General features: G+C 56.6%; 12 protein-coding genes across 12 annotated transcripts; 6 read left to right on the top strand and 6 right to left on the bottom strand.

Annotated features, from left to right (window-relative positions):
* Positions 1–553: 553 nt before the first annotated feature.
* On the top strand, positions 554–1,251 carry BKA78DRAFT_294965 (uncharacterized protein; the record flags this gene model as incomplete). Its single annotated transcript, XM_066886418.1, has 2 exons — positions 554–1,030; positions 1,156–1,251. The coding sequence occupies 2 exons, from the start codon at positions 554–556 to the stop codon at positions 1,249–1,251; spliced, it is 573 nt and encodes a 190-aa protein (XP_066745810.1).
* Positions 1,252–1,416: 165 nt separating this feature from the next.
* Positions 1,417–2,094, bottom strand: BKA78DRAFT_352225 (uncharacterized protein; the record flags this gene model as incomplete). The annotated part of the gene is made up of 1 exon (XM_066891315.1): positions 1,417–2,094. The coding sequence occupies one exon, from the start codon at positions 2,092–2,094 to the stop codon at positions 1,417–1,419; it is 678 nt and encodes a 225-aa protein (XP_066745809.1).
* Positions 2,095–2,660: 566 nt separating this feature from the next.
* On the top strand, positions 2,661–4,343 carry BKA78DRAFT_352224 (uncharacterized protein; the record flags this gene model as incomplete). The annotated part of the gene is made up of 2 exons (XM_066891314.1): positions 2,661–3,033; positions 3,769–4,343. 2 exons carry the CDS (start codon positions 2,661–2,663, stop codon positions 4,341–4,343), a joined length of 948 nt encoding a protein of 315 aa, XP_066745808.1.
* BKA78DRAFT_123643 (uncharacterized protein) lies at positions 4,310–6,200 on the top strand. Its single transcript, XM_066882480.1, has 2 exons — positions 4,310–5,434; positions 5,507–6,200. The coding sequence occupies exons 1-2, from the start codon at positions 4,651–4,653 to the stop codon at positions 5,899–5,901; spliced, it is 1,179 nt and encodes a 392-aa protein (XP_066745807.1). The 5' UTR covers positions 4,310–4,650; the 3' UTR covers positions 5,902–6,200.
* A 372-nt stretch (positions 6,201–6,572) lies between these two features.
* On the bottom strand, positions 6,573–6,821 carry BKA78DRAFT_352222 (uncharacterized protein; the record flags this gene model as incomplete). The annotated part of the gene is made up of 2 exons (XM_066891313.1): positions 6,573–6,746; positions 6,801–6,821. 2 exons carry the CDS (start codon positions 6,819–6,821, stop codon positions 6,573–6,575), a joined length of 195 nt encoding a protein of 64 aa, XP_066745806.1.
* A 127-nt stretch (positions 6,822–6,948) lies between these two features.
* Positions 6,949–7,801, top strand: BKA78DRAFT_312490 (uncharacterized protein). The gene has a single exon (XM_066888308.1). The coding sequence runs from the start codon at positions 6,981–6,983 to the stop codon at positions 7,431–7,433; it is 453 nt and encodes a 150-aa protein (XP_066745805.1). The 5' UTR covers positions 6,949–6,980; the 3' UTR covers positions 7,434–7,801.
* Positions 7,315–8,467, top strand: BKA78DRAFT_123602 (uncharacterized protein). The gene has a single exon (XM_066882479.1). The coding sequence runs from the start codon at positions 7,653–7,655 to the stop codon at positions 8,253–8,255; it is 603 nt and encodes a 200-aa protein (XP_066745804.1). The 5' UTR covers positions 7,315–7,652; the 3' UTR covers positions 8,256–8,467.
* Positions 8,292–8,936, bottom strand: BKA78DRAFT_123535 (uncharacterized protein). Its single transcript, XM_066882477.1, has one exon. The coding sequence runs from the start codon at positions 8,803–8,805 to the stop codon at positions 8,329–8,331; it is 477 nt and encodes a 158-aa protein (XP_066745803.1). The 5' UTR covers positions 8,806–8,936; the 3' UTR covers positions 8,292–8,328.
* Positions 8,937–9,685: 749 nt separating this feature from the next.
* On the bottom strand, positions 9,686–10,147 carry BKA78DRAFT_123508 (uncharacterized protein). The gene has a single exon (XM_066882476.1). It carries the CDS (start codon positions 10,043–10,045, stop codon positions 9,743–9,745), a length of 303 nt encoding a protein of 100 aa, XP_066745802.1. The 5' UTR covers positions 10,046–10,147; the 3' UTR covers positions 9,686–9,742.
* A 102-nt stretch (positions 10,148–10,249) lies between these two features.
* Positions 10,250–13,245, bottom strand: BKA78DRAFT_352221 (uncharacterized protein; the record flags this gene model as incomplete). Its single annotated transcript, XM_066891312.1, has 3 exons — positions 10,250–12,657; positions 12,713–12,871; positions 12,930–13,245. The coding sequence occupies 3 exons, from the start codon at positions 13,243–13,245 to the stop codon at positions 10,250–10,252; spliced, it is 2,883 nt and encodes a 960-aa protein (XP_066745801.1).
* A 4,145-nt stretch (positions 13,246–17,390) lies between these two features.
* Positions 17,391–19,989, top strand: BKA78DRAFT_250384 (metalloreductase-like protein transmembrane component; the record flags this gene model as incomplete). The annotated part of the gene is made up of 2 exons (XM_066884565.1): positions 17,391–18,315; positions 18,368–19,989. 2 exons carry the CDS (start codon positions 17,391–17,393, stop codon positions 19,987–19,989), a joined length of 2,547 nt encoding a protein of 848 aa, XP_066745800.1.
* Positions 19,990–20,648: 659 nt separating this feature from the next.
* On the bottom strand, positions 20,649–21,791 carry BKA78DRAFT_249494 (ribosomal protein S5 domain 2-type protein; the record flags this gene model as incomplete). Its single annotated transcript, XM_066884479.1, has 2 exons — positions 20,649–20,879; positions 20,940–21,791. 2 exons carry the CDS (start codon positions 21,789–21,791, stop codon positions 20,649–20,651), a joined length of 1,083 nt encoding a protein of 360 aa, XP_066745799.1.
* Positions 21,792–22,050: the final 259 nt, after the last annotated feature.

The following is a 22,050-nucleotide window of genomic DNA, read 5'->3' as shown; positions in this document are numbered from 1 at the left end:
ACAGACGATCGATCGTCCAACACAGAGTAAATCGGCCCCCAAGGTTCCACACCAGCCCAATCGGATTTGTTCAATCAGACTGCAAGAAGCCAGCCCTACCATAGGCCCAAGGTCGTAGATTGTTTCCGAATCGGGTCTCCATCTCGCGAGACGCATCCTCCACCTGCATCCACCTACCGCTTGTCTAAACCACAGCATCAAGACTCCACTGTCTAGTATCTTGAATTAGCAGGCACCAGGAAGCAAGCACCCACCTCACATCAGCGGTTCCCCACATTGGACTGTCGGTCAGAGTCTGGGGAACTAGTGCTAGTGAGCCACGATTTCCAGAGCTGAGGCAGCGCTCAGAGACAGCGCTCAGAGACAGCGAGAGACATCTTCGGCCGCCAACAGTGTCCTTTGTGCGACGATCAATGCAGCTGTGCTGAAGATAAATAGGTCGCTCGCTCGCTGCCCTTTACACTGCATCCACTCATCATTTTCTCTCTCCATATTCTCAATCAATTCAACGCAGTCAGCCAGCTCAATTTCAGCGCAGACCCCAACCACCAAAATGACCGACAACAACAATACCGCCACTCTCAACAACCCCTCCAACGGCTCCTACGACAGCGAAATCTGGGACAAGCCCAAATACGCCTTCCCCAAGGCGACGTCCGAGTCGTCGACCCACAGCGCCAACTGCCACTGCGGCGCAATCCGCTTCCGCTTCACCATCTCGCCGCCGCTGCACGAGTACCCCGTCATCTGCTGCAACTGCAGCATCTGCGCGCGCAACGGGGCGCTGCTGGTGTACCCCAACCGGGAGGATTTTGTGCTCGAGCGGCCCACTGCGGAGAAGCAGGGGGTTGAGGGCGGCTGGGACAAGGACGGCGAGGTCCTGGGAGGCTATTCCTTTGGTGATGCCAAGGTCAGCCATCGCTTTTGCAAGAAGTGCGGCTGCAGTCCCTTTTCGACGTTGGTGCCGGGCCATTGGGAGAGGTTCATGGAGGCCATGTGTGAGGAGGTCAGGGAGTTGGTGCCGGTTAATGTGAGTTTTGTCCTCTTCTCTTCATCTTCTCTTGCGGAGTCTTTCGGAAAAGTGCGTAGATGGATGATCGGCTGGCTGGGTTCTCTGATTGTTGGATTGGTTCTCGCTAACGGAGATTTGAACAGGTCCGCATGATCACGGGCTTGGATCTGGACGCGCTGAAGCTGAAAAAGGTGGATGGCTGGAAGATGGGCACGCCCAAGTACGAGCTCAAGGATTGAACAGGATGGGAGATGTGGGGAATGGAACGACGGGGGAAATACAGGCTCCTAGCTGTCACTATCAGAGACTATCAATCATGACGCCTACCAGGATAGCCTCAACTACCTTCCATCATCTCTCCCACTTTTCGACTGACCCTCCTTGACGAAGCAGATGTAAAAGGACTACAACCCAAAGCGCTCCAGCAAAGGCCCGACCCACTGAACGCAAACAAACATGTACGCGCCGCCAAACAAGATCGATCGACACGTGAACCTCACGACCGTGAGCTTCTTCGGACCAAAAACCCCCATCTCACCCAGAACCCAGCGCCCCACGCGGGCGGCGCTCCGGCGCAGCGGCGTCGAGCCGTAGCCGTGCTCGCACTCGGCGAGCCAGCAGCGCAGCTCGAGGCTTTCGCGCTGGCGGCGCCTCAACTCGTTGCGGCGGGCCCTGGCCACGCGCGCCCGGAGGTGGGCTCGCCCCAACTTCCACGCTTCAATCCTGCGGATCAGCCGGCCGGAAAAGGCGACGGCGGAGTCGCTGGCGGCGTCGGCCCGGTCGGTGAGGCGCCGGGCGAAGTCGTCGTGCTCCAGGTGGTCGGCCCAGTGCTTGCGGTGCTCGCGCTTCGATTGTTCGTTGGCTTCGACTATCTTTTGGAATGTGGCCTTGCCTGCTGGTGACTTGAAGTCGTCGTCGTCAAGAGGCTTGTGTGAGGAGTTGTGGGGAGGCTTTTGCGAGGCATTATTGCGGGTCTGGAGGACGAAGGGACGCGGAGGTGGTGGTGGGAGGCCGCCGACGCGTGGGTGGAGGAGGGCGAGCGACGAGAGATGAGGCCGCGGCAGAGCGGGCCGGAGTATCATTTTGAGACGGACGGGAGAGTGATGGCAATGGCAGGTCGAGAGGGGAAAAGGGATGTATTGTTTCAATGGGAGAAGTCTCGAAAATCTTTGAGGGCGCTTAGGAGACGATGAAATGGAGACTCCTCAGGTGCCAGCCTTCATGGTTGCACGGCGGGTCAACCTACCTGCCCTAGTGAGGTGGTACACCAACAACTTAACAGGGTCCAAGCTCCCTACCATCTATCTCACGGCACAGTGTGCAAAACAACGATTCTTCCATTTTTTCCATCTTCCCGTCTCCTTACAACCGCTCTGAAAAGCTCTCTCACAGCATCCGACCCCTTCATCTCTCAATCTGCACTTTCGAAATGATACCCCGGCCACTCATACCACGGCCTTACCTCTCGCCGCTCTCTATCCACCCATGCGTGGCTCGTCCAGTTGCTTGCCAAATCACGCGTCCAACTCTCCTCCAGGCGCATTATTCTTCACAGAAGCCTCCTCCTCCTCCTCGCAACGAACGCCCTTGCAATGCCAAGTCATCAGCCAAAGCCATACACGAATCGCTCGCCGCCGCCAACGAGAAAATGAAGCGCGCGACGCGCGACCGCCGGCTCGACGCCCTCGGCGACGCCGTCGTCGCCTTCGCCGGCAGCCTGGCGCGCCGGGCCGACGCGCGGGCGTGGAGGAGAGCCCAGGGTCCGGCGCGCCGCGAGCTGGAGCGGATGCAATGGCAGGCGCGCCGCCAGCGCGAGGTCCAGGAGACCCGCCGCCTGTTTGACGAGTGCGAGCGCGACGAGACGATTCCGCCGCTGCTGCGCTGCGCCGTCCGAGCGCTGCGCCGTGTGGCCGATGACATGGGCTATCTGGGTCGAAGGCCTTCGGTCCTGGGGTTGACCTGCAGGTTCATCGTGATTGGCGGCGCCTGGATGGTTGTTTTTGGCCTGCTGGGGCGGCTTGGTTTGTAGCGTAGCGTTGTAGCACTGGTTGGTTTGTTGGATCCCAGCGACTTCTCCTCCATCGTCAGAAGTCGTCACTTGTCGTGCCTGCGGGGCCAATAATGCTGTCGCAGTAGGCAAGTACCGAGGCAGAAATGATGGTCGGTGGGCCTGAGTGCTGGGCTGCTTTGTACTGTACGAGGCCTGGTAGAAAAGTCGTGGCACATACAGGAGCTCGACCAAGAGAAAGCAGCGAGGTTGAAACGGTTGTAGAGTAGGCGAAAATCTCTGTTTAAATAATAAACATGTAGGAAGCACTAAAGCGCCTTACGTGCTTGATACTAGAATACTAAGTGTTTTGTACAGAGTTATAGGGATTAAAATGTGCCACATTTTTGCCAAGGTACAAAGTACAGTCAGTCAGGTAGAGGCCCAAGCTCCTCTCCACCTCAGGACATAGCACAACCTAAGTTCTGTGCCTCTCTACAACAATTCTTTCAGTCCATCTTAAAAGATCGCCACACCCCGAAGAGCCCTCAAGTTCCAATTGGCCCCTCCGCGCCATATTCTCCGTTTTCCTGCCGAAAATGATACTCCGGCCACTCATGCCGCGGCCCCAGTTCTCGTCGCTCATCCTCCCGCAATCACGCGCCGCCCTCCTCATCGCTCGTCCCATAGCTCGCCCAACTACGCGTCCAATTGTCTTCCAGACACGCCACGCCTCCAAGCAGCCGCGCTGGAAGCAACAACGACAAAGCTCCGCGCGAGAGTCGGGCGGCCCCGCTGCCGTTCAAGGAGACGCCCAAGCACCATGGTAGCGACAAAGCGCCAGCACCAAAACCACCACTAAAACCACCTCCCCGAGACGAGCAGAGCTGGTTCGAACGATTCGAACAACGTGTGTGGGCCTGGCTGGACCGCCAAAACCGCAAGCTCGACGAAAAGGAGGTGCACATCCGCCGCTGGCTCGACTGGCTGGAGAAACGCCCCGACGCGTCGCCGCGGCAAAAGAGGCGGTATCAACGGTCGCGTAGCACCCTCGATTGGGTGAATGCGCGAGAGAGGCAAGTGAGACAGGAGATGCAAGAGGAGCTAGAGAGGCAAAAGAGGCAAGAGGAGCAAGAGAAGCAAGAGGGGCGCAACTCTCGAGGTTCGACCGAGTCCGACGGGCTGTCGCAAGAGAAACGCCGCGTCTGGAGCTTGACGTGGAGGCTGTTTATGATTTTGACGGCGGTCGAGTTCATCTACAGCCGTTGGGTCTACGTGCCGGGGAGCCGCATGCCGCAACCGCCCTTGCTGGTGTCGCTTGGGTTGTCGCTGGGGCCGAAATGATTGAGCAACATGTGTATCTTGATGGTCTGGTTGTGGTGATTTTAGAGACACCACGGTTTGAAGGTACTAAGGAAGAGTATGATGACATGACCGAGCTGTCCTGGTGAACTTCACATGGTCCCTGACAGGTGACAGCTAGTGGTGCGGGTGTAGCCGACGGGAGCAGGCCCGAGCTCTTGTCCTGGCCGGGCATCACCTCCACTCCATCTGCGGCACAACTGTGCCTTTCAACATTTCTGCTTTCTCTCATCACCGCCCCGAAAATTTTTCTTCCTCCTCTTCTCATCCCACCCACCTCTCAGCCAAAATGATACCCCGGGCAGTCGCTCTGCCCATGCGGACCGTCCTCCGCTCGCAAGCCCTCCGTCCCCACGCCCTCTTAACGACGCGCCTCGCCCTCCTCCAAACGCGCTCCTACGCAGCCAAAAAACGCGCGCGGCCCTCTCCCGCGGTCGACTACGCGCAGTGGAAAGCCTCAGAAGACAAACGACGCGCGGCGCGCCCGCCGCAGCCGCAGCTCTACGTGCAGTACCCGCGATCGCTGCGGTCGCTACTCGACCTGCTGCCGCGCCAGTGGACCAAGATTATCATCTCTGTCGTGGTAGCCGCGGGCCTAATTGTCCTCGCGGCTGTGATTAACAAGGTTAAGAAGGCGTTGGGGTACGGCGAGCCGCCCGAGAGGAGCGACGAGGAGCGCAAGGAGCGGCTGGAGGTGATAGAGGGGCGGCTGGAGGAGCTGCCGGTCGTCAAGGCGCTGATGGCGGAGGACGGGTGGGCCGAGCTGGGCGACAGACGGGCAGGCCGCGAGGAGCTGCGCGAGCAGCTGGAGCGCCACGCCGAGGAAGAGGAGAAGCACAAGGGCAAGGGCAAGGGCGGGTTCGTCGGCGAGCAATTGGCCGCGTCGAAGCACCTGTTGGGTCCGCGGCGCGTGTGGTGGAACGCGCAAAAGGACCAGGGCGTCAGCGTTGGCTGGGCGGGCAGCGGCGTCGCGGGGTGGCCGACGGTGGTGCATGGCGGCGCGATTGCGACGGTGTTGATCGAGGCGGTGCAGATGGGGTGGGAGAGGGCGTGGGAGGACAAGTTTGGTGGTGGTGAGTTTGCCTCCTAACATATTAGACTCCTCGATGTTGAGCAATTGACTGACCCCCATTCGAAAGAAACAGCGCAACCAACCCCCATCTCACACCCTCCACGCGTCCAGCCCCTCCAACTCGACCTGACCTACCTGGCGCCCACGCGCGCCAACGAGTTCTACGTCCTCCGCTTCGCGCCCTCACCACCCGCCATACCGGTGGAGCGCGGTGCCGAAACCGACCTCTCCCCGAGCAAGGACATGACGAAGCGCGAGGCGGATCCGCCGAGGCAGCTGGCGGCAGACGCCGAGGAGTGGACGGCGACGCTGGAAAAGGCCGAGGGCAGCAAGGTCTGCGTCAAGGCGCGGATCGTCATGCCGAAGCGCGAGACGGAGACTGAAAGCGCGGCTGTGGTTGCGGAGGTGCCTGCGGATGCGAGGGAGACGAAGGGCGCGAAGAAGTCGTGGTGGAAGCTGTGGGCGTAGAGGATGAACTTGCTGGTGGAGCTTTGACTGGAAATCTTTCCAGGACTTCGAAGGCTTCCTGATGCATGAGACTGGAAATTGGCATTTAGACGGCAAAAGCCACGAAGAACGAAGGCACGACATAGCCAAGACAGCACTCCGAAGATTCAAAATGTTGGTTGAAATCATGCATTACCACTACCGCTACTCGCCAGCCGTCACTTTACGGCTCAAACCGCAACCGCACCCGCCGATGAAAATGCCGACTCCAAGAAAAGCAAGATGGGGGTATTGCATTGTGGGGAAGGGGGTATCATCTCGCAGGCCTCCGCCCAACAAATCTGGATTCCTTCCCCAAAAGCGAATTCCGTCGTTATGCAATGCAATGCCTGGTATTGCAACAAGAAGAAGAGAAAAGTGGGGAATAGAGAGCTCTGATGCTCGGTGTAGAAGCGAAGAGGATTCGTGTCGAGTCGTAGAGGGTTGTTGTGGTATCGAAAGTAGAGGTGGGAATGCGCGGAGCAAACGTGGTAGAGGTGTGAGGCGGAGACTTGGGCGTCGTGAGAAGGTTGGCAATGGTGTGCGAGAAGAGCGCGGTCGTCGTCGAAAGGTGGCGATTCAAAGGAAGGCTTCTCGCAGGCTCAAACGCCCCCAAGTCGTCCTCATGTGGTTGGGCTTTTCCCCACACCTCTCTATACTGTGCTGCGCATTCGTCTGCGGCGGCCGCCGGCGCGGTTGCAGGTCAGGCAGCCGACGATGATGTCGAAGACGGCGACGATGCCGTTCAGGATGGCCTTGAGGATGCCGGCGATGCCGTTGACGACGGCCATGAGGGCCGCGCCGATGGCTTGGAAGACGGACTTGATCTATGGGCGTTGTTAGCGCGCTGCTGCTTTGGCTGGAGATGGAGGATAACTTACGCAGGACACGACTGCGCCCATGGTGAAGGTGTTGGAGTGGTAGTTGTTGATTCAGATGTAGGATTGCTGAGTTTATGCGACAGTGAAAGTCGATTGGGGGTATCTCGTGGAGGAAGTTGAGTGGATTGGGTTGTGTTGTTGTGATGCAGAGTGGCAGAAGAAAGGAAAGGCGCATTCCTTATGTATCTGTGGCAGCTTGCACCATCAATGACGATAGTGCAGCCCTGCCAGGCCAGATTTGATGCACGCACCCATGACGTAACAGGGCAACATGACGGCAGGCCCACCCAACGCTCGGACACACGGTTCATCTTCTCCAACCTGAAGCCAAACAACAACAGGAAAACGCCCAAAACGCCCATTTCCACCTCAAAAGGGCATCTGTCGTCCGCTCACCAGCCACAGCGCTTCCCCATCCGGCCGTCTCCATCGCAATGTCGCGTAGTGTCCCGCCACCATGATGCAGCCGCGCAGGGGGACGAAGCTGCCAGAAACCGGATCACGCTTGTCATTCTCGTCACCTGCCTGCAGCAGCTGTGGCTCCTTTCTTCCTTCGACAACTACTACTTTCATGCACTCCCCCCTTGCTTGCGCCTGCACGTGTTGCCTGGAAACGGCGAGTCCGCATCCTGAAACGGATGCCCATCGCTCGATTCGCCATGCAAGATTGCCATCCCATTCGCCAAATGCCCATCTCGCTGCCTTTTCTTTGTTGCACGACCAGAGACATGCGACATTGACTAGCAAGGGCACAGGATATTCAATGATTTATTTGAAGAATTGAACGAGAACATCGACCTTTGATGATCGTTGATCTGCGAAGACAGCACCCAGCAGAGGCGATGCAATGCGATGGGCAAAGAAGGTGTGGCGCATGTCATCGTGTCACTCGCATCAATCACATCCGTCGTCCTGTCATGTCAGGTCGTCGGCCATTGCACCGCGCCAACTAGCACATTCCACTACGTTCGCTTGCTGCCAACCTGCCTGCCAACCTTCTGTCCTCCAATCCTCCCTCTCTCTGCATCGCGTCGATGCCTATCTTCTTTGTTCCCACATCCCACTTGCATCCCATCCCATCCCCTCCCCCCGCCACACGCCCTTCCTGGCTCACCTCAGCGGCGCTCTTGCGAAAAGCTGGGCGGTTGTAGCTATGACGTCACAGGCCTAAGATCACCCTTTGCTGTCCAGGTCCTAGCCGGGCATCATCCCAGCCTCATTTTGATTGATTTTTTCTCGCTCTTCCTTGCTCCCTCTTCCTTGCCGCTCGGTCCGTTCCTTTTGACATCAGCGCGCACGGGGGTATATCCCTGTCTACTAATATGCGTAGGGCATCGCGGACGCGACACTTGCTGGTGGTACCTACCTAGCCTTAGGCACGTATTCCTCGCGCTGTCTGCTTTACTATGTAACAGCACGACTACACGAGGAGCATTCATCACAGGAAAAGAGTAAAATTGGGTCGGCATTGCGCCAGATGAACAAGGGACTGGATGGCCGATCGCACCTCGCAAAGAAAGCGAGCGCATCATGACGTCTGACCGTCCGTCCTCTTTTCGCAGACCAAGTCGAGAGCGGAAGATGAGCAGCGCAGTGCGCGCATCCGGACACGCGCCTCGCTTGCGAATTGCAAATCATGGAAGCGAAGCGAGAGGATCAAGTTTCTGGCCATCTTTGCTTTCGCTTGTTCGTCTTCTTGCTTTACATGTGGGAAGAGGGGGGGGGGGAGAGCTGAAGGTTTTCCTATGTGAAAGGTCGAGAGGGAAGAGCGTGGAGATCTGGATACTGGGTAAAATGATGCCTTTTTGAGGTACCTAGTCGTTCTACACACCACTGTAAGATAGTCTTTGGTACCGCATTCAATAATGCTCGCTATCCCATGCCCTTCCAAAGCCACACCACCCATCTCAAACAAGCGCCCCATCCATCTCCCGTCCCCCAAAAAGATGTGGAGACACGACGAGATGATGCAAGACACCCAAGACACCCAAGACACCCAAGACATCCAACAGGCTCTCCCGTCCTCCACTCACACTCGCTCTTACCCATTGATCCGCAAGCTCTCCCGTGTCCCTGTTTCTGCCTCTCCTTTGCAGATTTCTGCCTGGCTCCATCCGTCAGCCGTCCGTCCACACCCACCCACCCGTCCCGCTTCCGCGTCCCGCTTCCCGCGTCCAGCTTGCTCACTCACTGCAGCCCCCGCTGCCAGCCCAGGCTGACACAGCAGCATCGAATCTCACCTGTCCGTCTGTCTACCGACTGGTCTGCCAATATGTCTTGAATTTCTTTCCAACCTTTCCACCTTCATGGTTGGCAATTGCAACGCAACACTACTCTCGACCACGACGGCCAATCCCGACACAGCTGGCGGCTCGATATGTAGTCATCCATCCATCAACCCATCAACCCATCCATCCGTCCAGCAAGTATTTGGCTCTCAGCCGGGACCCGCAGAATCGATACAAGCCGCATACACGAGCGGCGGCGGATAAACGAAGCGCGCAAACGAAAAAATTGTCAGGACGAAACGAGAAATGTGGACGAATGAACAAGACACCCGCATCCCACCCCGCTTACCTCACTTCGAGCACGGGTGGATATCAGCCCGAAGTGGAGAGGCGAGAGACGCGCGATGCGATGTGTGGCTTGACGTCCAACCAAATGTCTAGCAGAATGATGGGGAGTCAACCGCTCAAGTCTCAACGCTCGACTGCCGTGTCATTCATCCAGAAACCACCGCAAACCCAAAGTCGCAGCGCACAGAAAACGACACGTACAAAAGCGGCGCGCCAACGCACGATGCCAATGCTAGTGCTAGTATTTGCCTGATTGACAACAGCCTCTGGCTGCCATGCATGCATGCTATGCTATGCTTTCTCGCCCCCATATGCCCAAGTACTCTCTCCCTGTACCTTCTGACTACTCGTGAAGCTTGCATGCTCTCACTCACTATGCATGCCAAGCCATGTCCTTGAACCAACGTCCGACTTCCCAACCAATCCAACCCGCTCAAACTTGCTCCGCTTCAGTCCGCTCCGCGTCCGCTCCGCGTGCATTTCTCGTGCGGAGAACAAACAACAAAAGTGAAAATGTGCAGCCGCTGGCCGGGCCCGAAATATGTGCCAGGAGAGTGTGTGTTTGTGCCAACAACAAAAAGACCAAAGACCCCAAAAAAAAAAAGGGAAAGAGACGATGATATGCCATATGCCGCGCCGAATACCCCAAAATGCCCTGTTCCGCGCCATGCCGCCAATGACCAATCAGTCATTCGATTAGAGAGTCTCCTAATCAGACTATTGCTAGAGCGAGAGCTTAAGGGCCCCACCCATCCAAAGTTCTGTTTTGAACCCCCAAAAACTCCCGCCCATATGTATCTTTGCATCAATCGTGAATCGTTTGTGTAGAGTCGAAGAAAAGAGGAAATGATGTTGGGTAAGGAGGTGTGATATTCAGGTGCTCGAGCGCTTGCTGCTCTCGCCAGAGGCGGGCTTAATCTCGTCGTCTTGAGCAGCCGATGTTGCCGCGGCTTTCGAAGACGAGTGGTGAGTATCCGCCGTGTGCATGCTTTGCGGCGATTGAATCTCCGGGTCCTCAGCCATCTCCGCAATTCGCGTGTTGATATTCAGCCGGCTGTCGGTGAAGTTGGGCGTCGGCGTGCCGGCTCTGCTTCTGTTGTGCGAAAGGCTGTTGTTTCGCGAGCGTCCGCCGCTCTGCCTGTTTTCGTTTTCAGAGAGGAGAGTGTGTGACGAGCCACCCATGCGGGTGCGCTCGGGGTCTCCTGCCATGTCGAGAAAGTCGCGAGAGCTCCAGCTAGCGCGATGGACGCGAGCGGTTCGCGGCAGACTGGTGTACGACATATTGCTCCTGATACTGGCCCGACTTGCTGCTCTTGCGCGACCACCTTGGTTAGACGTCTCTCCCGCTTGCTCTCGTTCTGGCGCATTTTCATCCGTGTATGGTGGCACACTGGTAACAGATTCTCGAGGATCACCAATCTCGGCCATGAACTCCTCATCTTCGTCCTCAATCTTTGCCACGCGACGCACTGAGCCCACATTGAATCCAATCTTGGGCTCCTGAGGCTCTTGAGGAATGACTGGAGCAGGCGGCTCTGGTGGCAAGTCCTTTTCTGCCTTGTCGAGGTGCTTAAAGTACTTTTCGCGGTGGCCCCTCCAACCGCGGGGGCGGAACTCATCAGTTGGAGTGTGCCTCTTGATGGAGAAGTAGGTGGAGATGGCACCGATGAAGATTGCGACCAGGAGAAAGATCGTGAGGATTCCTTGAATCACAATGATGACAATGCCAATGACGGTTGTCGTGATCCGGGCAAGATTGAATCGAATGTCGAAAGCTGCGGACAATGCAACAGTCGAGACTTTGCTGAAACCAAGCAGGTAAATCATCAAAGCATTCAGCCGTTGGGACTCAAACGGACGCAGGATAATTGTCGCCACAAAGGCAATAAACTCCACGACCAGCAGCCCAAATACTTGAGTCACAGGGTGTCCGGAGGCACCTGCAAGGAAGCACGCCCTGATGAACTCGTAGACCAGCCAGCAGGAAAAGAACCACCACCTGGTCCGCCTGAAGCGCGAGGCAAGCCAGCCAAACTTTTTGGTGTAGTCCTCATCGTCGTGGATTGACTTTTGCGACTCCGGATCAATGGCACTTACGCGCCAAAAAGGGAGCGATCCGGAGTAGACTCTTCCAGTTTCGTCTTTATGCGAGCTGGCCCGAGAAAATTTGTACCAGGGGACAAATCCAAGGACCTTCCGACGTTCCATGTTCACGCGGTCCGGCTCCGAGACATAGTTGCCCACCGTAATGCGGTAGCGGCATGCATATGCAGCGGCGCCAAACATGCCGCAGAAGAAAATGATGAACACTAGAGCGGCGACGGCGGTAACTCCAGCGGATCCTTTGTAGGTAAATTGGAATAGCGTCAAAAACATTAGCATGAAGAATCCAATTACCAGAACCCTGAGAACAGCCAAGGCCGTGTAGCCCATCCAATGGGTGCGGAACGAGGACAGCCGATCTTTCCTAACGACCTTGGCCATGGAGAGCAACTCCAGGGTCCACTTCAACAGGACAATGCATGCTGCGACTATTACGATTAGGATCAGGAACCAGAGAAAGCCCGTCGTAAAGGCATTAGAGGCGGGTATGCCCTCGCTTCCAAGGGTGCCGGCGAATCCAGAGTAATTCCCGGGCAACGGAAGGCCAGGTTTTACGGGTTGTCCATACCAGGAGTAGCCGTCGGAGCTGTTGGCGAGCGAACGCTTATGCAGGGCATGCTCCAACTTTGGGGAATGTAAAAAGTGGACATCCTTCCTCCAGAGCCGCGGAACGCCTCTTTTGTAAATCTTGGTAATGTCATAGCCGCCTCCCACGTTCGCGTCGTTTGTTCCGGTGCTGGCTGCCCCGACCGCAGTAGTGTTTCCCTTGTTTGATCCAATGAATTTGTTGATCGAGTTTTGCATCTCTTGGGTGTAGATCATGCCGCCAGCCCAGGCATAATTGCTCCAGAAGGCGACCAGGACACTGGGCCAGTTCATCGAAAGGGCGCCGGTATAAAAAATGTGCTGGAGGACCGAGAAGACCACAAAGACCGACATGGAGTGAGCATAGTGCTTGCGAATGACGGGCAAGTCGGAACCATAGATTGCCGTAGCCACCGACGCCACGCATGCCACGGCCGTGAAGATTCCCAGGATCGAGCCAACGGCGGCCGGCTGCGAAAATGTGTTTCCGTTGGTGATGGAGGCGGAGTAGCAGCCTATCATCTGCTGGGTCGAATTTGCAAAAATGCGGAGAATAGCCTGGCCTTCAAAGTCGGGAATGCTGTACGCGATGGCTGCCATGCGTCAATTCCGAAGATCCCTGCAGGACGCACAAGGTTTTGTACTTACTTGGAATGTTCGCAACGTCGGCCGGGGCAATTGGTATGATGCCGTTTGCTTCTATCGACACGTTGTTCCTCATAGGACAGAGGCTGTCAATGTTGGCGTTGCAGGGATTGAACACGAGCTCGAATTGGGACTCGCCGTAAGCATAAACGGCAATGTACACTTTGTTCAACATTAGCCGCGGCAAGCCAAAAATAAAAGCTGAGGGAACATGACTCACTCATGAGGCCTTCATCGACGATGCTGGTGTCGCCAGCCAAGTGGAAGAGGACTGTCATGTTGTCCTTGTAATAGGCGGCGTCGAAGCGAGTGACATTGATGCTGCTGTCGCCCAGGCAGTCGCCATAGTTGCCGGTGTAGAGCGAAGGTTGGCGGTTGTCGCGAACGTAGACAGATTGGCCATTGTCATCGGTGGCGGTGACGTAGCGGACTCCATTAATGGTCGTGACCTCAGCAGTCTGCGCAAACGATTGTGGCAGAAGCGAGAGCAGAGACAGAATCAAGAGAACAGGTGAGAGAAGCAGCCTCCACTCCATGGTCGCGCGGTAGAATCCAACGGTCAGGCTGAGCGCATGGAGGAGGGACGTGCCACCGAGGTATTAAAGTAGTCGGATGTACGCGTTAGGCGGGCCGGAACGCAGGTAGAAGCGAGGGAGAGTGGACGCGTTGGTGGAGGTACAAGCGCCCAGGTATGGGTGTCGTAGACCCAGGTAGTAGGATCAGGTAGGGTCGAGGAGGAATTTGAAGCAACGGCTCCCGGGCGAAGTTTGATAATATGGGAAGGTGAGGCTTGCTCGGGGGTTTGGGCGGGCGGCGACAAGACCGTGCACGGTAGTAGTCAGGTCGTCAAGCCGGGGCTCACCGAGGCGGCGTCCGGGTGGTGGGCAAGAAGAGGTCAGGTCCCGTAGAGACTGTAACGGTAGTGAGGTACAGTAGGGTCAGGGACCAATAGAGGGACCGAGGGGCGCGCAAGGGTCGTGAGGGGAGAGACGACGAGTGAGCGACGGACAGGTGTATCAGCCCGAGAGGTGTTGCGGTGAGGAGGAGAGAGGAAGAAGATAAGCAAACGAGAAGTAGAAAGAAAGACGACTTCAATTTGTTCCTTGGTTCTCTCTGCTGTCTTCTTCGACACAAAACCAATGGCTCCTCCGCGTTGGCCCATTCCCTGATTCCTGCCAGCCACCTGCACCCGCGCGCTACGTACCTGTACCATACATTACCCTGCTGCCATCGCGACTGGATAGTCCTTATTTTTAGCCTTAAGCATCATCGACCGACCCACGATACAAAGCCTTTGGATCCTCCCGCCGCATCTGACATGGTCGTTGCGATAGACTGCCGCTCGTCCTCGATTCAACGGGCCATGTCTCAAAGCCCACTCTTGGAGACTGTGTTACCATTGCTTTTCAGCCACGGTTGTCAATGACTTCACTCTGTACGGCTTGATGTCTTGTTGATGTTGAGGCGCAGGCGCACAAGGATAATCCCCAGCGACGTGGACGGCATCAGTGCATCAGCCAAGCCGCCTGGCTGCCGTCCTTGGATCCATCTCTCTGGCTTCTTGAAACCACCCACCAAAGCTTAGCTCAAGGCTAGCTCGCCTGCCAACCACGCTCACTCCGAACTCTTGTGCTGGATGCACTATCAACTGGCACATCCTCTGGTCTGCTTTCCTGCCACTCTATCCGGCTCCTCCACCGTAGCCGACATCTGCCAGTGATCCTTGGCATCGGTATTGGCATTGGTCACCTATCGCTGTCACTTGAAGATTCCTCGGATTGTGTTCTCAATCGCTACCTTTTCCTTCTCCTAAGCAACCAGTCTGCCTCAGCTGACACCAGCCTTGAGCCTCGCATTATATCGATAGCATTCTTCAGACTGACTCGAATCAGAGCCTGGGATTCCGTCTTACGCACATGTCATTGTTTCCTTGCCACCGCGGAAACACATCAACCGGGGACGGGAGCGTATCAAGCGGCTCCAAAACCGCTCGACTTCATGCATAGCAAACTCAAATATTCCAATTTAGGTTTTATTCGTCAACATATACACCGGCCTTCCCGCCTTTCTTCGACCATCCTTCTTTCACCAAGTCACCTTCACTCGGCCGCTCCCCTCTGTCTTCTCAGGCCACCGCCGATCCGCCCCACGCGGAAACTAAGAGACCTGGGGAAGCGGGCCCGAAACAGTCCCGCAAAACATCAACGCTGGTCGCTGCGTCGTTCATCTTGAACAGTGCTGTGTTGGTCAAAGTTGAGATAACCGACCATATCGACGACTTGATGCCTTGCGATCCGCTCTTGTCTTCTCCCTGCCGGACCGACTTGGACTGATCATAAAAATATGAAAAGGAGCCCTCGGCCATTCTCCTTTGATTGATAATGTAGAGCATCGACTAAGAAAGAGCAAGGTTTTGCCCAAGGAGAACAGGCGCGACTACTTCTACCTCGACTTTTCCAGTCTCACCCAAAAACCAAGTGTGTGTGGCAATTGATGGTTTGCAACATTTTCGTCTCCGTCTGAAAGAGTACGACAAAGTCATCATGGTGAACGGCAGAAAATCGCACTCGTTTGTCACCAAAGACATGAGATTTTTGCCCTTAGGCAATCGTGACCTGTTGGTCATTAATCTCTCCAGTATCACCCTACGTCACGATAGATGGGCTAGTCAACGGAGCTAGCTCATGTTCAACCAGAGACCGGACCGTCGCTACCGCTGCCGTGGGACCTGCGCAAGATGCTAATGGGCCGCAATCCAGGGCCTTGGCTTCCCGATCGGTCAAGAGTCCAGGTATACCAACTGGAGATACCCCTGAGACTTCAACTAGACCAGCACAAAAGAGGTGAGCCAGCTCGCTCCACGAGGCCAACGACCAAAGGCCATTGGCCAATGCGGCTGCAAACCCAATGGACACAAATCAGGAACCCGTTGGCAGAGACAATATTGTGATTGCTTGCAGCGACACAATCATGCATCTGGTCCAGACTGCTTGGGCGCTTATGCATGTCTGCACGCAGCAGGGCAGCGGAGCGGATCTCGGGCCCTGAGCCCAAAGAGACATGATGGCAACCACGCCCAGCTTTCAGGGCCCCTTAGGCAGGCCGGGTTCACTAGCGTGTCTCTTTAGAGTTTGACGGTCCGCGCGACCATTTCCCAGGGCACTTGCGCTAAATGATCAGAGTCTGGGGAACAGGTACCGCAGGGGTCATGCAACCTGGTTTCTCCAAGGGGTCGAAGCTGCGGTCGATCTCGACGATGTGTCCGTCCATCCACGGGATCCACACGGCAAGTCAATCGGAAAGACGGGTGCGGCAAAGGACATGTGCCGCGTTGGGAAGGCCGTTGGTGATGGGAAGAGTTTGCCAACCGTGGAAATGGTGGCCGCTTTTGATCGACGGCGGAGGCTAAAGGTCGGGAGGCTTCCGGGCGCTTAGAGTTGCGCCATGATTTGACGCCGCATCGTTGACGTCCAGCCAACCACAAACCTCAACTCCACTCTCTCCATCACACACGCATCTCTCGATGCAGGTCCTGACTGCTGCTCCACTCCCAATTCGTCGCCCGTGCTTGCACGCCGTCGCCTTGTTCTCTGCCGGCCGCGTTCTGACCGCGCCATGTCCTCCCCCTCTGCAAAAAATCGGTTCTTCGACCGCTCATTGCTCGACCGACTTTGGTGGCGCCGGAGACCTTGACATCCCGTTCTGAGCCCATGATAAGTCGTCATTATCCTGCCATTGGCAAATCTCGCAACGTCGTATCAGCAGGTGACCTCTTCTACTCACATGCCATCTTACGGGTTGAGGCAGTGCGAGAGTGAAGGTGGGATGCTCGACGAGACAGACGAGCGGCTTTCATAGTTACACGCTCGGCCACTGTGACGGTCTCGTTCCGGATACGCCCTATAGTCCGGGGACAGGTGCATGTGGTTTCAAGGAAGCTTTTGCTTACGGCATGGCAGCAGGCAGAGTGATCGGCTGCCGGCGCACAGCCAACAAAGACTTGCATTCTACCACCAAAATCGAAGCAATCTCTGCGGCATGACGGACTCCCGGACCTGAGAACTATCTCCGAGCGGTGGAGCTTTGCAATTTCATCACAGCTCCAAGAAGCGGCTCAACCAGCGCTTCGGTTGGCTTGATGCCGTGTGCCTGCAAGCGTGGAAGAGTGAGCGTGCCGCGTAGACAAGACACGCTTCGAGCCCAGAGGACAGGACCCTTGCATGCATGGCTTCCCCACTCCAGCTGGGGCCGCTATATGTGACGACGCCACCCATCACGACTGCTGTATCACTTCTTCTTGTGCCTTTGTGCCGCCGCTCTCCATCTCACTGTCGCTCGTTCTATATCCGTCATCGCCCTCGCCTCCCTCCGTCGTCATCGCCATGGTTCTCCTCCACGCGCTTTGGGAGCACCAGGAGCAATAAGTGAGCACCAGCTGACAATATCCGGATCTGTGTCACTACCACGCGAACCATTGCGACTGGAGCCGAGGAACTGGGACTATTCACCGCTCCACCCTCCATTCTACGGCTCCTAAAACACCACCGATGCCATCCCATACAAGTGATTCTCGCGACTTAATCCACATTTCGACTTGCTAAACAAGTTGTTTCAACAAACTCGAACATCAAGCTGGATTCCGCGACGCGATTGGTGCGGGGAGCGGGAGATTGCAAAGACAATGCCAGCGTTACCCGAAAACCTGGAGAATGGTGCGGCCAGCGCGCTGGAGCAGCTCGAGGCCACGGCCGGGTTGATCAATAGGGGGATATCAGACACAATATCGCAACTGGCCAAACGCGTCAACATTCCGTACAACAGCACGAGTCCTCCAGGTCTTATCGAAGCAAATACGGTTGATCCATGGAACAAGAGCGGGAAATATGCGCTGGCGGTGGTGTACTTTTGTATAATTTTTGTGGTTTCGGCGTCGCTCATGCGATCATACCATTTCTTTACCGATAAGACCCGGACTGCGCTCCATCAAGAAGAGGTATTGAGCAGCTCAATCACCACATCACCAGACACGGATTACGAGCTATCAGTCTTGAATACTGACAAGTCGGCCGCAAAGTTTTTCCCTCGACACGGCGCACTCCCACAGCCTGCCCCAGTCGAATCGTCGCTATCGTCCTTCAGGCCATTCAACGTCGTCGTCGCGCTGGTGAGATGGGTTTTCTATCGCCCCATCCCGCAAATTAACCTCCGCAAAGGTTGGAGGCCCCTCGTATTTCCATCAATGGCCGCTGTTTGCGTGATCGCTGCCGCGCTTGTTCTGGTTATCCTGTACACTTTTGTACCGCAACCACTGTACTGGGGGAGCATTCGATACGGCTCTCCACCTGTCGCAATTCGCTCTGGCATGATGGCGGTCGCACTGATGCCCTGGATCATTGCGCTGAGCATGAAGGCAAACGTCGTATCGCTCCTCACTGGAATCGGACACGAAAGGCTCAACGTCTTGCATCGCTGGGGTGCATATGTCATGCTATTCCTCAGCTTGGTCCATACGGTTCCCTTTTACGTCACTCCAGTATGGGACGACGGAGGCATGCAGTTTTACAAGGCCCTGCTCAAAGGCCAGAATTTCTACCCCTATGGCACTGGTAAGACTCCTCTTGAAGGCCATGTTACAACTCGCGCTGATTTGCCGGACAGGAATCGCCTCGCTCGTGCCCCTCATTTTTCTCTGTGTCCACTCCATTCCACACCTCCGCGCTTGGATGTACGAACTTTTCGTCACCGTGCATGTCCCCGTGTCGATACTCTTCTTCGCCATGCTCTTTTGGCACTGTAACAATTACCTGACGTCATGGCATTACCTGTACACCACCCTGGCCATCTGGCTCACGTCATATGCCGTGCGCGTCCTCTTCTACCTGAACTGGACCAATCCATTCAAAGTTTCGTGGTTGATCGGAGATGAGGCGGCCGTGACGATTCTCCCGGAAAATGCCATCAAAGTCACGATACCGACGCAGCGAAAGTGGCGACCCGGGCAGTATGTTTACCTCCGCATGCCCGGGATCTCGATCTTTGAAAATCACCCCTTCACGATTGCTTCGCTTTGCAGCAAGGATTTTCCGTCGACCTATGGACCTGACTACAAGGACATGGTGCTGGTCTTCCGGCCCTTTGGAGGATTCACGCAAAAGGTGCTTCGCAGCGCGATTCAAGAAGGCCCCTGGCAGACTTACAGAGCCTTTGTCGATGGGCCATATGGTGGCATGCAGAGACGCCTTGAAGCCTTTGACGATGTCGTTCTCATCGCCGGCGGTAGCGGCGTCACAGCCGTAGTATCCCACCTCCTAGACCTCATCAAGCGCATGCGCGACGGCAAAGCCGTCACCAAATCCGTCAAGGTCATCTGGGCGCTCAAACGACCCGAAACTATGGAATGGTTCAAAGAAGAGCTGCGAATATGCCGCGAATTTGCGCCGCCCGACACGGTTCAGTGCCGATTCTACATCACAGCAGCCAAACGCATGGCACGAACGGGGCAGATAGTCAGCGCAACGAGCCCAGGCCGGCCAGTCAGCACATTCTTCCACGACAAGGTGGACGCAGCGTTCAACGACATTGCCGACAAGCGCATCTCGGGCGTCAGCATGTTCAAGCGGCAGTCAGCACTGATCCAAGACGAGGCGCAGGGCGACGTGGAGCGCGAAAAGGAGCTGCGGCGTGAGAACGAAGACGCCATCTCCGCGCTGCCGCAAGCGCACCTGCGCCCCCTAGCCGGCGGCGACTCATCCAGCAACAGCAACAGCAGCAGCAACACCGCCAGCACTCTCCCAGCGCCAGCCTCTCCCGACTCGATCTCCTCATCAGCAACACTGCAAGCGCCGCAACCCACGCGCTCCCTCTTCGAAAAACGCCGCTCGCGCAACCTCTCCATCGACATCTCCCACGCCATGGCGACCAACCCGTCCGCCTTCTCGCCCACCTACGTCCCCAGCCAAAGCCAAGCCTTCGACTTTGGCTTCCCCTCCACGCCAACCGAGTTCCAGAAGAACCTGATGCGCTTCGCCTTTTTGCCCGCTGCCGTCAAGAGCGCCGCCCTCGGTCGCGGCAGCTGGAGCACCGAGTACGGCCGCCCGGACCTGCCGTTCATGCTGCGCGAGTGGTCGCGCGAGTGGGGTCGCCGCACGTGCGTTTTCGTGTGCGGGCCGCCCGGGTTAAGGGTTGATGTTGCGGAGACGGTGGCGAGGTTGCAGGGGAAGGTGTGGAGGGATGGGGAGGTTGCGGAGGTGTTTTTGCATACAGAGAATTATGCCATTTAATGTTTGAGGGGGGTCAAGGGGTGGTGGAGAAGGCGGCGAAGTGAAAGAGTGAGTTGAGTTGCTGTTGGATACCCTCGTCGTTGTTTGTTGGTGTTAAGTTTCCTTGCACATCTTTCCGTCTTGTCTCCTTCGTTTCTGTATAATCACTCTTTTTCATTCCCCTGCTAGGCGATATCTTTTGGTCGCCTTGTTGTACCCATGATGCTTTGTCTGCCTACTTTCATCAACGTAGAGCGCATGCATTCGTGAATCTATACGTGCTGATGTACTTGCAATCAAACCGTTCAAGACCATCTTACAGTGGCGTGGCTTGACAACTGATACTCTATTCGGTTAAATGCTTTCATTTGGCTACAGAGATGAAAGCGATGGCATTGGACGCCAAAAGCTTTTGAGGTACATCTACGTTTCGGCATGCTGATCCTTTGAGCACGCCTTCGGTTCTGTCTGGACCCGCTTGAAATGCGAAAGCGCTGCGCCAGATTTCGATGATGTTCCCTTCCGCTCATATGTGCATGGCGCCTGGATGCTGTGCATGTGAATACTGCAGCTTTGCTGGACAGCCTTCAGATCTCTTGCGTATTCGGGAGCCTACTCTCCGAATTGCAGCATTACGGGTTGGTTTTTGCAATGTCGTCTAAACCCCAGTCGCGGTCGGTTCATCTTCCACTACCAAGTGCTTCGTTCCACTCGGTCCACCTCTGTTCTGACCTCTTCACAAGGCTCTTCAGGACGGCCTTCCCCACGACTGCACCGCCATTCTTCTCCACCCGCCGCAGGACGAACCGGCCGTCGACCTGGTCAACCACTACCATCACCACTTCGCGGCAATTTGCTTCCTCGAAAGCGTCTGGATCGGCGAGAATCCACGCCCGATAGTCGTCTTCGCCCTCATCTCCTGCCGACGTTGTGTCTTGTCCTGACAAGCTCTCTAGGCCCAGCACTTTCACATCCTCAGCTCTGATTTCTTGCTTGTCCGTCGCAGCGAAGATGGCGAAACTGCTTGCCACGGGGCAGCCCCTCAGTTGTAGTGTTCGTGCCTGCTCACGCCTGTCATCACACAGCACCATCTGGGAGTCGTAATCCCACCAGGCCCGTGGGAGCACTGTGTCTCTCAGAGCGGCCAGCATGGCGCCCCACGCGGCATCCAGCGCGTTGCCGTCGAGAGACATGAATAGAATGTCGATGTACAGGGTCCAGTACGCGACGACCTCCCTCTTGGGCTCGTCATCGTCGGCGGCGTCTCCAGTGGGCGGCGGGGTGTAAGTGATGCGCAGGTCGCGCGCGCGCACTAGGCGCGTCGAGTGTAGCAGGCCGAGCAATCGAGACGTCAGAACCTGCGCGGCGGCGCTGGGTGGCTGGCCGGGCACGATGGTCGGCGTCGCGCCGGTTGCCAGCTCGACGTTGGGCACCAGCAGGCCGAGGCGCTCCAGCTCTTCTCGGTCGTCTTCATCGTCGGCGTTTGCGTCATCGCTCGTGTCGTCTGCGCTCAGCGTGCGCGCTGGGTCCGCGTCTGTGTCGGGCGGGTTGGGCACGTCGCGTTGGAGGAGCAGTTCGCCGCGAACGCCGCAGACGACAGCCGTGTCGCCCAGGCGTGCCACAGCGCTGCCGGAGCAGTGGGTGAGGGAGCTCAGGTTGAGGGCTGGGGCGCGGAAGGTCGAGGTTGTGCGGCCATTGGGTCGGAGGAGCGGTTGTTTGGACGAGGAAAGGTGAGCGAGGAGGAAGGGAGCGGGCGAGAGCGCGGCGAAGATGTCGGGAGGGAAGGTCAAAGCCGGGGCTGAGGATACGGTATCGACCGCCATTGTGGGAGCCTTGGGGAAAGAGGCTGATTGCGGATGTGCGGAGGTGGTTTGTGGTGTTGTTCCTGAACGGTGGGATCCACTTCGTGCTGGGGAAAAAAGTCCTTATCGCGATAAGAGCTCCCCATGTTGTCGGTCGTCTTGCTGGACACGCCTCGACTGTCCAAAGCAACTCACATGTCAGAAATTTCATGACCCATGCTACAAGCCACACATGAGGGACACCAGCAATCGCCTCGTGCAAGAGCTCCTGGTCACCATT

Source organism: Phyllosticta capitalensis (genome assembly GCF_038381095.1).
Source record: "Phyllosticta capitalensis strain CBS 128856 chromosome Unknown BKA78scaffold_4, whole genome shotgun sequence".
Lineage (NCBI taxonomy): Eukaryota > Fungi > Ascomycota > Dothideomycetes > Botryosphaeriales > Phyllostictaceae > Phyllosticta > Phyllosticta capitalensis.
The sequence above is the reverse complement of the archived record's forward strand: the minus strand, read 5'-3'. Positions and strand labels throughout refer to the sequence as shown.

Bases quoted from the DNA above. Each gene is read 5' to 3' on its own strand.
- BKA78DRAFT_123643 (XM_066882480.1), top strand. From the start codon at position 4,651: ATGATACCCCGGGCAGTCGCTCTGCCCATGCGGACCGTCCTCCGCTCG. The intron at 5,435-5,506 runs GTGAGTTTGCCT...CGAAAGAAACAG, and splicing joins GGAGGACAAGTTTGGTGGTG to CGCAACCAACCCCCATCTCA.
- BKA78DRAFT_312490 (XM_066888308.1), top strand. From the start codon at position 6,981: ATGTATCTGTGGCAGCTTGCACCATCAATGACGATAGTGCAGCCCTGC.
- BKA78DRAFT_123602 (XM_066882479.1), top strand. From the start codon at position 7,653: ATGGGCAAAGAAGGTGTGGCGCATGTCATCGTGTCACTCGCATCAATC.
- BKA78DRAFT_123535 (XM_066882477.1), bottom strand. From the start codon at position 8,805: ATGTCTTGGGTGTCTTGGGTGTCTTGGGTGTCTTGCATCATCTCGTCG.
- BKA78DRAFT_123508 (XM_066882476.1), bottom strand. From the start codon at position 10,045: ATGGCGCGGAACAGGGCATTTTGGGGTATTCGGCGCGGCATATGGCAT.